At 43.4% G+C, this 13,225-nt stretch overlaps 1 protein-coding gene across 1 annotated transcript in view; it reads right to left on the bottom strand.

Moving 5' to 3' along the window:
• The window catches only part of col4a1 (collagen, type IV, alpha 1), a 48,801-nt gene that overhangs the window by 30,136 nt on the left and 5,440 nt on the right, over positions 1–13,225 (bottom strand). Inside the window, exon 3 of the mRNA XM_079277299.1 lies at positions 399–452. Coding sequence (XP_079133425.1) covers positions 399–452 — 54 coding nt within the window. The remainder of the gene's footprint in view (positions 1–398; positions 453–13,225) is intronic.

Raw genomic sequence — 13,225 nt, 5'->3', positions numbered from 1 at the left:
GCTGCTGCTGACAGCTCAAAGGCTTATGGCCAGTTCAGGCCAGTGCCCCCACCACTTGTGCATCTGTACTGTATATGAGAGCCTCCCTCTGATGGGAGTAAGGCCCTCGGCCCAGCTGTGTGTCCGGACATGCTCTAATTCAAACTGATCGTTGTTCCCGTCCTGGTCTCTGCTCCGTGACTGAGACCCATCCACTGCTTTTCCACCCAGGCCCAGCTGCAGTCTGTCCCACTGAGCTGACCCATCAGTCAGAACATAGCAAGCACTGCCACGACTGCTTCAGTCGGCTGTGAACTTAAAAAGCCCCCTGCACACTGCAAACGAACAAGGTGGTTTGATATCAAATAAGTGAAGAAAATGCACAAGCATTGATTGACGGTGACAAATGAAAATCTCACCTTTGCTCCTTTCACACCACTGCAGTCGCATTTTCCACACGATGCCCCGCAGCCCTGAGGATGAAGAGAAACATACTTATGAATGATACGTCACGTGGAAGACAAAATATTTGGGAAAGAGAGTGTGACAAAACAAGACAACTATAATCATCAAGAGAGGAGCAAAAAAATGAAGACAGTGCAGCTGAGTATAACAGCCAACCGCTGAGAGTCACTTGATGTCACCCATCAGACTTCTGTTGTTAATCATTCTTTTATAGCATGCTCGTGTCCTGCCTCTGTCAGGTGGTTCATAGATATCCCCACTGACGCTGAAAATCACCACAGTGAGCGGCCAGACCGACTTCTGCAGTGTTTTCATGCGACTCTGCTGATCTGTCTCACAGGTGAGCGTTGACAAATCAAAAAACTCTGCTGATTCTTTTAAATTAAAAAACAGAGATGGATGCCCTCAGTTGCATCATCAGAGTTTTTGACTGGTGAATCTACAGTAAATCTAACATTCACTCTGATTTTACCTCCATACTGTTGGTCTTTAGAGCTCTTGCTGCTTTGTTTAAGCACCGACAGTGAACCAAAACAGCCAAGTTGCTGACAGTAAAACCAAAACAGTGAGCTGAAAGATGCTAAAACACTCCGTAGAGCTGCAGTGGGGTGAAGGTTCTCAGTGGGCTTGTCACCAAGCGACCTCGTTCACGTACACTTGTCATCAGATCCGTTGATAATTGTAGTTCATTGTTAATGAACTATAGCCGCTTTAATTCTATCGATGACTTATTGAAAGGCTTAAATGAAGGATGGCTTTCTTTAGTGCAATCATGTTACTTTGAAGCCACATCGAGCGTCGCTGATTACTACACGCAGGCACAACATCAATGCAGCTGTCCCTTTCAGCCCTCCCAACTCCCCCCACCCGCCCACTCCACCCTGCTTCCTCTCCGCTGGGGTCTCCAGAGGATGGAGCCTGGGAACTGGCCTGCTATGCCGTGGCTCTCTCTCTCTCTCTCTCTCTCTCTCTCTCTCTCTCTCTCTCTCGCTCGCTCTCATTGCTCCCCTCCTCCTTTTCTCTCCATCATCCAGCTGTTGCTGGACTCACGTGGAAGGCGTCCAGCCAAAAGCCTGTCAGAGCTTTGGACGGGCTCAGCAAGCTTGGGCAGACAGTGAACAGCTACACTACACACAAATATTTCTCTCCGTCTGCCTCTTGTTCTCACACACATACACAGCAAATAAATGGCTCCATCCCCCTTAATCATGATCCTCTCCCAACTTTCTAAACCTGGCATCTCATAAATAAGTCACTCTTAATTTTACATTTTCTATAACTCTGTGTCCTGTCCAAATATTAAACATGTCCCATGTCTTCCTACTTACATGCAATCCTCTCCAACATACCAGATAACTGAATCAATGTGTGGCTCTAAAACCATGGGAAAGCTCAGAAAACAGACCCCACTCTCAGGACGTTCAGCCCTGAGCAAGAGCACTTGTTCTCATCTATGCTATTACAACACGTGTGGCCTGCTAAATATTCTCATTCCTGCTCTCTCAAACACGTCGAACTCACTCTATCACACCTCTTAACTTCTGGTCCCTTGAGTGGTTTTTTTTTTCACAGGATTTATTCCTATTATGCCACTTAAAGAAAACTTCAGGAACACCTGCTTCAGATCAGATCAGTGTCATAAGACAAACAGAGGAAACGGAAAATGAACTCTCAGAATGAAGCACATGTGTGTTTTATTACGGCAAAATTGCTGGCACGCAGCAATAAGGGCTCCTGGTGCTGGATTAACATGATTTTGACAATTTACCAAGGGAGTTCAGGCACGCTGATGCAATGAAGGGACACCTGACACTTGCATATTGTCAGCACCAGTCAAATAAATCACAGCTGCTCATGTTTAAGCATTGCTTAAGTATTCTCTCAGTCACCTGTTGCTTTCTGTCTCTGATTTTCTTTTCCTTTCGGCAGTTTTCTCCATCCTCTTTAAGGCGCAACTTAACCGAGCAGACATTCCTGCATGTTCGTAACTCAAGCCTCAAACTGGCGCACGATGACGAAGGTGCGCTCATGTGTGAAGAAAGAAAAAACACCACTGTGATCTACTGCTGAATCTCCAAACACCGCTCAGTAATCTGCAGGTGGATCAAAATAGTGCTTCTCAGATTTTTCCTGTTTGTTTTCCTTCTACGTCCACTATGCACCTTCATAAACCCAAACACCAGATGGGAGAGATGGCACACACACCCAACTGACATCTGCACAAAAAGAACATGATGCTCATGAGTCTTGCAGCCATTGAGTGGATGTCTGAAAAGGGATCTTAAGAGGACCTCATACAGATCCGCAGGTATATCGAATGATGACAGGTCTGATTATCGAGCATGAATACCATTTCCATTTCCAAAGGCCGACGTCATGACGGATGATAGCCTTACCAGATTACACACACGCGCCTGAGATGAAAAGAACGTGCGGACAGTGGTGGAAGATAAAACACATTTACTCAAGATCTGTAAAATGTTGAGATACAGGTACTTTTACTTCACTACATGTAAGAGGGATATTTTACAGTTTGTACCCCACCACATACTGACCTTACAACAGACTGACCCGCATAAAAAAAACTACTATTGATACTCTTCAAAATCTATCTAAGACTACATTTAAACCGTGTTTTGATGCATTGTACAACAAAAACACACTTTTATAAACTGTCTTGAATATAAAATGAATATCGATAAAGAATGAGGGAGCGTGTTTGTTTGTACTAGTTGAGTATTGCAGTTACTGTCTCCCAATGTTATACCTTACATTAAATGATCCCCATCAGATCCTCGCAGTGAGGTCGCATTATGCAAATTCTTAAATTCCTCAAAACATTTTAAACGCTGTATCTTTACTTATTATGGAATATTTTTACATTGTGGCACAGACGTCCAGCACGGTTACATGGTGTGAGAGCTGGAGAGTCAGATTGTGAGAGAAGGAGGAGATGAAGATGATGTCATACTCTACACAAACAGCATGATCTTCCACAGAGCAAACAGACTGAGCAGAAGCCTGCGATTCTGCAGTGATGAGTGTTAGTGTCCACTGTGAATATACAGCGGCTGGTGAGTCACTGAGCCCTCGAGGAACTGTATCAGATGCAGCCGAGCTCCGCCGCAGACAGTCTGACGTGCCTCTGGACAAGTGTTTATGTCATTCCTGAGTCTGGATGGCAGGCCTGGATGTCTCCAAACTGTGAAAAATCAATATGACGTGTGCTGGCAGAGTGTTTACCTTTCTTGGGCGCTGCGCAAAAACAGTGCCTCATCATAATTGTGTGTTTGTGATTGTTTAAGCTGTCCGGAGCTGGCAGGGAAACACAGGACTGAGGGTTTGCTTTGACAGAATCTGAGACAGAAAGCATACAATTCCAACAGAGGCGGAAGATGGGGTGGGAGGGATGAGAGCGATCTGTGGCATCGTGGTGCACACGGGCACGTCCACAGGCCTTCCACAGTGTAGGCCGCTGTATCTCAGTCCTGGAGGTTACATCAGTTCAGGCTTCCTCCCAAAAGGCCTGATGTTTCAATAACACCTGCTTGATATGTCTGACATCATTAGATACATCACAGCACTGAGATGAGCCCAGGAGAGAGGAAGTGATGAGTAATGTTTACTTTACGGAGCAACAGAGGCAGCTCCAGAGAGCCAGACATTAACACAAACACTCTTAATGTAAACCAAGGGTGAGTATATAGAGCTGTTGCATAACCGGATCCTAAAAAGAGCCACAGCAAGAGCAGCGTCGTGGTGGCTGAGGCAAGCGCAGCTACAGCTACAGAATAGGCTGGATCGCACATTTTAAATCTTTTCTGACGTTTCCCAGATTTAAATTTCATGTGGCCATTGACCTCACCTTACTGGACAGAGATAAAGGATGTACAATACTCTAACTGACAAAACAAACTCACCACAAGGTATATTCTCTGTAGCAGCAGTTCCAGAGCTTTCATTTCAATCATACAACATGATCTTCCTTCGCAGAGGGAGTTTGATGGACATTTAAATATGAACATTTGCAAGTCCATGACAACTGGGCAAACACAATCTGCTCACGAAGACCATGTGATATGAAGGAAAGCTCCAGAACATGAACTAAATGGACCTTGAGTTGAAAACTACTGGTTCCCATTACTTACAATCAAATCTGTGATGTCATTTCAGTATATCTCTGGGGCCTTCAGCGAAAATAATTTCTGAACTTTCCAACAACCAATCAATACAATACACAGACTCAAACTTCATTCTTGACCTGACAGTTCTCATAAAACATCAAATTAGAGACTTGAGGCTTCTTAACTGAAGTCAAAGGATAAACAATGGATGGAAAAGGCAGCTGGATTTTCCTAAACTTACAAATAGGGCCAAAGTCTTTGTTGCAGAAGTCAGTCAGTTTGTCCTTCAGCTTGCTGTGACTGCATGACTCACTGCCCCATGTTCTTCTTGCCCAAATCCCCCCCCCCCCCCCCATGTATTGGAGCCAACCTGCAAACTTTATGCTTAAATGTTTCCTTAAATGTTCAACTCTGTCATCTTGTGTGTCATAATTACAATGTTTTCACAGATTTCACTAAGTATAGCAGCAGTACTGGTTTTAACCACATGGGGGTAGAAACGTTCCCATCACTGGAGTGCTCCACTTTGATTGAACATTTACAACAGCTGGATGTGTCTTTGCTATCACGTTAAGGGGAACTGAAGATCGCACAAACATCTGGTGAAGGTCATCTACAGACTTTTCTTAGAATAACATCACATTCTTGCCATAACTTCCCACCGCTTGCGTAGTACCTCACAAACCACCGGGGCCTCCTGGAGCGGCTGAGCCACATAAAGTGATGGAGCATATGCCATTTCAAATCCCCTCTTCTTCTATACACATATCACAAACACACAAGACCAGACTAAACACCAGTAAGAAGCTGACATTTAGATACAACCTCCTGACATACAGTAATGGTTATCAGACAAGCATCATGAGATGAGATTCCATCAAGGCATCGCAATTATGCTCCTTATTACTGTATGAAATGGATTCAATTAATTCCTAAGACTCATGATACTTTGAAATAATAACCTAGAATTGCACACACACACACACACACACACACACACACACACACACACACACACACACACACACACACACACACACACACACATGTGTGGGTGAGCAGCACATGCACAAATTGGAATGCTACAATGTGAAACATTTTTCTAAAATACCAAGATAGATATTAAGTTAAGCAAAACCATTTTCCTTTTATTCTTTCTTTTTGTTATCGGAGAAGCAATATGACAAAAATGAATTCATATTGTGAAACATGGAGGAGAGACATACAGACAATAACATAAAGCTGTTATGATGACGTAGGTAATGAAATGATAAGAGTCCGGCAGAATAGATTACAATTCGATCGGGTTGTGTAGGTTATGCGTGTGCACGTTTGTATGAGAGGCAAGAGTATCCGAGTAGTAAAAGATGTGGTGGAATGTTTACAGTGGTAATGAATAAATACATGCTTCAAAAGCAATATACTAATAATAATGATAAAAAAAGAAATAATGACAATAACCATCATATTAGTTATGATTACATTCTCACTGCAATTAAGTGAGAGGCCATACCAGGGGCGGCGAAGAGGGAAAGGGAGAGCCCCCCCCCCCCCTCCATTAGCTTAGCTTATCACAACCACTGGCTCTGTTCAACGGTAGCAAAGTCAGACAACTAGCACTTCTAAAACTCACTAATAAGCACATTGTATCTCATTTAATTCACACAAAAACTTAAGTGTAAAACAGCACAACATGTGGTTTTACAGGGGAAGCCACTTGTCTGAAAGAGATAAGCTCACACAGTGGTTACATGTCAAAGCTCCAGAGAAACCAAAGGCCAAGTTGAGAGTCCTATACCTGGAGACATACAATGTACACATTCTGCAATAAAACATTGCTATGTTTTCTGTTTCCTTTATTTAAGGAGTCCTGTAGTGCTCATTTGCTGAGACCAACTTGATGTAAAACATGTCCTGCTCTGGCTGCAGGCAGCAGGTTTTCATCTACACAAGAGAAATAATTCAGGGCTTCTGTAACCAAAAGCAGATGCATCTGCAGGGAGCTCCACACAAACACACACACACACACACACACACACACACACACACACACACAATGCACAAGCAGTCATGTCTGCACAAAAGCACATGTGAAGATTAATACCATAAAACTGAGCAACCTTTGTGAGATCAAATCTTTATCCCCTTGGAGAAGCTAAAACTCGAAGTAAATGAGGCCTGAGCAATGTTTACGCAAAATGATATATATGAAAGTAGGTATGCACACACACACACACACACACACACACACACACACACACACACACACACACACACACACACACACACACACACACACACACAATTAATAAACACAGCAGTCAGTCATCAGTCTGCTCATGCATGACCAGGTTAATGTTGCCTGTCATCAATTTTGGGACCAGAAGACCAGAAGAGCTGTAAATGCATGGCTCTAAAGTGGTGGGGTCTAAAAGTTAAAACATCAAGTACATCACCCACTTATCAACGTCGTGCAGGTCAACGTTTTACTTTAGCTCAATAAACCATCATGACCATACATGAGCACAAACCTACTTTAATTCAGTGAAGCCAAACATGGCTAACTGTGGACAGAACCGCAAACAAAAGCTCATCCTCTGGGACTGCAGAAGTTGTTGAACATGTCAGCGGACATGCAAAGAGAACTGTACAGTCCTCTTTAGCGGAACAGAACCAGCAGTATCAACAGTCTAACCAGGAAGTCTCACATGCTAAATGAACTCAACTAATGCGAAAATTGTTTCAGACAATTTCTCAGGACTTGCTGGTCTGCATAATGTTTTGTGAGTGTGTGTGTGTGTGTGTGTGTGCGCTTGTACTATATGTGTATGGTGAAATGAAAACTCTGGAATTGGCTGATCTTCCAGAACTGGATCTGGTGGGTCAAATACAGCGGGTGGAAGGAGCTCCAGAAAACGGTTCTCTGCTTATCACTCACTGTGTACATGTGATTGATACTGTTGTTGAGATTAGACTGAAGCAAAAGAGCACTAAAAAGTCCACCAATTCAATGACTCAATATCATTATATTTCATTACAATGGTTTAGTTATCATCACCAACACCAAACACTCAACTGCATTTCAGACAAATTCCACGTGAATGCCTCGAAGAGATCCTACAGAATAATCCTGCCTTAGATTACAAAGGTCCCTGACTTCTCTTAATCAGCTAGTCCATCTGCATCCCAGCCTGAGCAGCAACAAATGAGCCTCACAGGCTCATCCCGCTGACCTCCAACCTCTGCCCAGACAATTAGAGGGGATTTAGACATTCAAACAGAATTTTCCATATAAGGGTCATCTTTATAACTTTGTTCTTCCTCAGTGTCTGTCAGTGTTTATGTGAATGAAATGTTACCTCGTTAAAAGAATTAAGAAACACTGATCTAAGACTATTCATGTGGCCTTAGAGGGGACTTTCTGGCTCTACTGCACAAACACACACATGCACACCCGAGCACTCCACCCAGGAACAGCTGATTGCAGCATTGCCGTGTAGCCGACTTGTTGATGAGAAAATAAACGTTTTCGTTCTCAAATGCAGGATACGTTGTTTGGCTCTCATATAAAACACAAGTGTGAAAAGTTAGAAATCTGGCGAGCTAATTGAGATTCATCTTGCTACAGTTGTGTTGTTTCAGCCAGCGGGAAAGATGGGCTTATTGGGTTTGTGTGCAGGACTCTGTTCACGCCCACACATCACTGGTCTGAGTGGTTATTGTTCCCCATGGTGAAGAAAAACAAAAACAAAACATTCCTCTACAATCCCAGAGGAACAGGATCAGTACAAGTATAGACATCAAACTGAAAGTTCTCTACCTCTGCACTTCATCTTGTTTGCAGCGGCCTCCGTTTTGGATGCCTTTACCCTAGAAATAGACAATAATCTGGAACAGAGTTTGCACTTTTTCTCTGATAACAAATCTGGTATTGAGGCAGTGAGAGGGAGAGCATGGTCAGGGGCTGGTGGAAACAGAGCTAGACGGGGGGTTGGGGGGGGATGAAAGAAACAATTACTTTGTTCACACATTTGTTTTCTCTGAGAAAGGGCCAGTTCAGTTCATGTCAGCGGCTGCAGAGCTCTGAGTACTCCAGCTCTGCCGGTTGCTCCTCTGTGAATGTGCAGCACTGTGTCACAGGATGTGGGGTTTAGAAAGCCATTCTTTCTACAAGGAGGAAGGCCTCTTCCTTGCCTTTTATGCTCACAAAGACAAGAAGGGGCTGGGTCAGCCTCGCGTCTCTCTCAAGAGTGCTCTGGTATCTGGGTACAGCGTCAGCACGGGAGGACAAGGAACGACCTCTGCCACTTTGTACCAACCAAATATGTAGCAGTTTACATCCATGTCCGTCCAAAATGTCATGTTAGCAAGCAACGTTATCCTGTTAGATAATAGTCTGAAATTCATCGTAAGTCATAATTCAGTCACAATTAGTGCATTTATTCTTGAGTTATGGCCAAACACGTCTTTTGTGAGGTAACAGTGACCTTTGACCACCAAATTCGAATCAGTCATGAGTGCGAGTGAACGTTTGTGCCAAATTTGAAGACATTCGCTCAAGGTTCAAGGTTTTATTTCTTGTCATTGTGCAAAACAGGGTTGTTCAATGAAATGCAGTTGTAGTCCCAAAATACAGAGGTCCTTGACCTTGGCGACCTCAATGGTGGGTACGGCCGTGCTGGCAACAGGTCAGCATTTTGCTACATAAGTAGAAATACACAAAAAAATCAAATCTATTTGTGGAGAGCGGAGGTTGAGTTTAAGAAGAAAACCAAGTCTTTCGCGCTCTCTTAAAAATGGACCAATGCGTTACACGGAAGCATCTGCGTTATGAGTTCGTAATTTATTCAAAGAAGCATTACCATAACTGTTATACAGGGAGACACAATGCATCCATCAGGGAGTATGCATATACAGGAAGTGTGTGTGCATGTAAGCTCTGTTTCACATCCTTTTTAACAAAGGCTTTTCCATCTGGGCATGCTCCACATATGTTGGTGTTGTTTGTTCCCAGTGAGGAAATTACCCCTCATCATTGACATCAGAAACACATAATTGAGGCGGCACTACAGGAGTAAAGAATAAGTGTGAGAACAAGAGGAAATTCCAAAGACCAGAGAAAGACGGCCTTTATCCCTGCACTTCACTTCCAAGTCTGCAACAACCCCTAATGGATAATGGAGCCTGTTAGCCCCATAATCATACCAGACACTTCAGATGATAGCTATCTAATAGACAGAGCTGCTCTCTATTGTTCTCCTGTTTCCATATCAAGCCTTATCTCTTCCATCACCATTACATCACTTCCGCTGGACGTATGGAGACTGTAACTTGAAGAAGAGATCTGCTCTCGTATCAGTCAAAATGTCTTAATCTACCCCGAGACTCAGCTATGCATTGAAAGATCAGCATATCTCAACTGCTCCTGATGTGAACCACGGGATGTGACCGGCTTCCCGAAAGTTATCTGATTATTACGCTCTTTTTAGTGTGGAATACTTTAGTAGAATAACAGCTACATCAATGAATACTTATCATTGTATGCTAGTAGACAGAGTTAAACCGCCAGCAGAAACATAAGGAAAAGATGGATAAAGCATCTGTTCTTCCAGGAAAGAGGTTCAAGGCTCTGGGTATGGACACACAAGCACTCTCAGCTCCTCTGAATTACTGCCGGATCTGCTCTTTCTATCAATCCTCCTCTGTAAATACAGTGTCATAACAGTCCAATACTACCATTTCTGGTAAAAAAATACAGAGCAACTGTTGCTCAGTTAAGGCGAGAAGAGTGTGCAGGATTAGAGCTGAACAGTGAGTTTAAGTGAAAAGTGAAAATCCCATTCTTAGTCTGAATATTAGCCATAATGTCATACCTATCCGAGGTATGAGAGAGAGGAATCTGTCGTTGTGAAGCTCCCTCTGGCAAGACACCTTAACAACACTGTGCAGCATGTGACGCCCCATGTTAGGGCTGGGCGATAAATCGATTTAATCGATTAATTCGAATGTGTGCTTTAAGGCGATGTGTTTTATTGAAAATCGAGAAAATCGCCCCCACCCCTTTTTCCCGTAGTAGAGTGCGCGCGCATTGTTTACAAACTAAAACAATGGCGGCCAGCAGCTTCACTGCTTCACCAACTGTACTCCGCATGAGAAGAAGAGTGCCCGGTGGAAAGCCATCACGGATGCAGTCGCGATGTATATCGCAAAAGATATGGTGCCCATATACACCGTGGAAAAGCCGGGGTTTATTCACCGTCTCAAAGCTTTGGACCCCAGGTACGTGCTACCAAGCCGTAAACATTTTTCTGACGTTGCCTTGCCTCGGCTGTACAATAGTACACGCCAAAGGATCTCTGCGGAGCTGGAGGGGATGTCATTCTACTCCGCAACAACTGACCTGTGGTCCAGCAGGTTGACCCAGACACCGATCCACTTGACTGGTGGAAGCGTCACCAACTTAACTTTCCAAGGCTAAGTACTTTAGCAAAGAAATACCTCTCTGTGCCAGCTACAAGTGCCCCCTCTGAGAGGCTTTTCAGTGTGTGGGGGGGGGCATTGTTACATGCCACCGTGCATGCCTGAAGCCAGAGGTAGTAGACAGGCTTGTCTTCCTGGCAAAAAATATTTAGAAAAAACATGCACTACTGTTTAATACTGTTGGTTATGTTGTGAATGCACTTGATTTTGTTTACATGCACTTATTTACTGTGCAAAATATGTTATGTTGATGTTAGATCAGATGTTGCACTTTTGAAAATGTGAATGTTAAAGGGTCATATACATTTTATTTCATGCTGTGTTTGTATCAGTGTATTCAGTTAGAAAAGCTTACTGTAAAAAGTTACATTTGCACAGTTGTTTACAATGGAAGGCTACTATTTAATGCCATTTAATGTTATGTTTAATTTAATTTTATATTTAAATGATTCAGGCAAACAAAAGAGTGACCAAATACTTTTTGTATACTACAGGCACCTTTCTACAATGTTCAGGTTTTGTTTGCACTTTATTTTTATCAACCTACTTGGGAAAATCATCACAAAATAAAAGAAAAAATTGTTTTCAACAGCTTCTGTCATCTGCAAAAAATTTTGGGGGAAAAAAATCGATTTAAATCGTGAATCGGATTTTTTGTAAAAAAATCGGAGATTTTTTTTTTAGGCCATATCGCCCAGCCCTACCCCATGTATTCATCTAATCATCTAATCTGAGTATGCTTCTGACATAATCTCTTATCGATAATCCAAGCATGATTCAACCCAAATCATTTAGGATTTTGAAACTTGTGTAACTTGAACATGGACTACAACCCAAAAAAGAGGCGCATGCCGGAGCTCCGTCTTGGACAGGGTCATTCAATAATGAGGGTGTAGTGAACAGGGATTCAACTTCAACCATGCTTGAGGTTATGTGCAAGTCCACATGAACTACCAACGATTATTGTGGGAGGATTCCACAGATATATGTTAGTTAGTTAGTTGTTTTTTTAATGAATAAAGAAATCTTCATGGCCTGCCATGGTTGTAGTCAAATGTGTTTTGAGGAAACGGCCGATCATCTGACTCTAAAGACTCTTAGCAGGCCAGTTTATGGATTCACTTCTTTTTTGCCCCAGTGATGGTTCAGGTCCTGTGTTTGTGGAAAGGTCCCCAATTTGTGTCTTACAGTTGGGTGGGGGTCCACCTGCTTCTGTACCACGAACCTGTCCATGTCAGGATCCAGGATCCCTGTCTGACCCGTTGTGTGTTTCCCCTGATCTCCTCTCCTCATGTGTCCTATCATTCCCCTGTTTGTTATTGTGTGCCATGTGCTCTGTTTGTCCTCTGCCTCCAGACACCTCCCATGGCCGCACCCTTGATTGTGCACAGCTGAGGACACTCCAGCCGATCACCTCCTGCAGCCTGACACACCAGACTCAGGTCCCACTAATGATTCCCCTGTCTCTATATAAACTCTGGTCCTGCAGTCTGGGGTTGTCAGGTCGTACCGTCTTTCACCCGCTTCAACCCCGTGGCATCCTCTGCCCTCCTTGTGGTCTACGGATTACACGCCGCCGCTCTGCCGTCCTTGTGTTACACGGACTACACACGCCGTCAAGCTGCCAGCCCTCCGGTGTCGAGCCACGGGCCTCACACCGTCGATCTGCCTCTCTGGTGTCGGACCACGGGCTCCACACCTTCCTGTCGTTATTCAGGCTAAATAAAACCTGTTTCCATTAACTTCTGTCTCCTGTGGTCTTGCGTTTGGGTCCTACCTGTGAACTCCCGTGACAGTCCAACTGTGTCAAGTGATCTCAACGTTTCCTCCTGACCTTAGATGTTTTTTTTTTCTTTTGGGAAACAAAAGGTTTGGGAGTTTAAAACTGTAGTGGACTGACAGAGATAATGTATTTAGACTTATACTTAGATGTAATTTCACCTTCATCCATGAAATATTGAGTTTATCATGGATTTTTTTGTTGTGGCCAAAACTCACTATCTACGGTGGTCTTTTACCATTTCCCAAACCACCAAACAGTTCAGGAACACTCAGTTCTGCGGTGTGGTATAAAAGGTCAGCTGTTCATGTGAGCCACCTCAGATTTGATCTTTATTTGATTTCGAATTTTTATAAGAACAAACAGTCTTTCTTTCAGACACCCAAGTCTGTTCTTG

Source organism: Melanostigma gelatinosum (genome assembly GCF_949748355.1).
Source record: "Melanostigma gelatinosum genome assembly, chromosome: 10".
NCBI lineage: Eukaryota > Metazoa > Chordata > Actinopteri > Perciformes > Zoarcidae > Melanostigma > Melanostigma gelatinosum.
The sequence above is the reverse complement of the archived record's forward strand: the minus strand, read 5'-3'. Positions and strand labels throughout refer to the sequence as shown.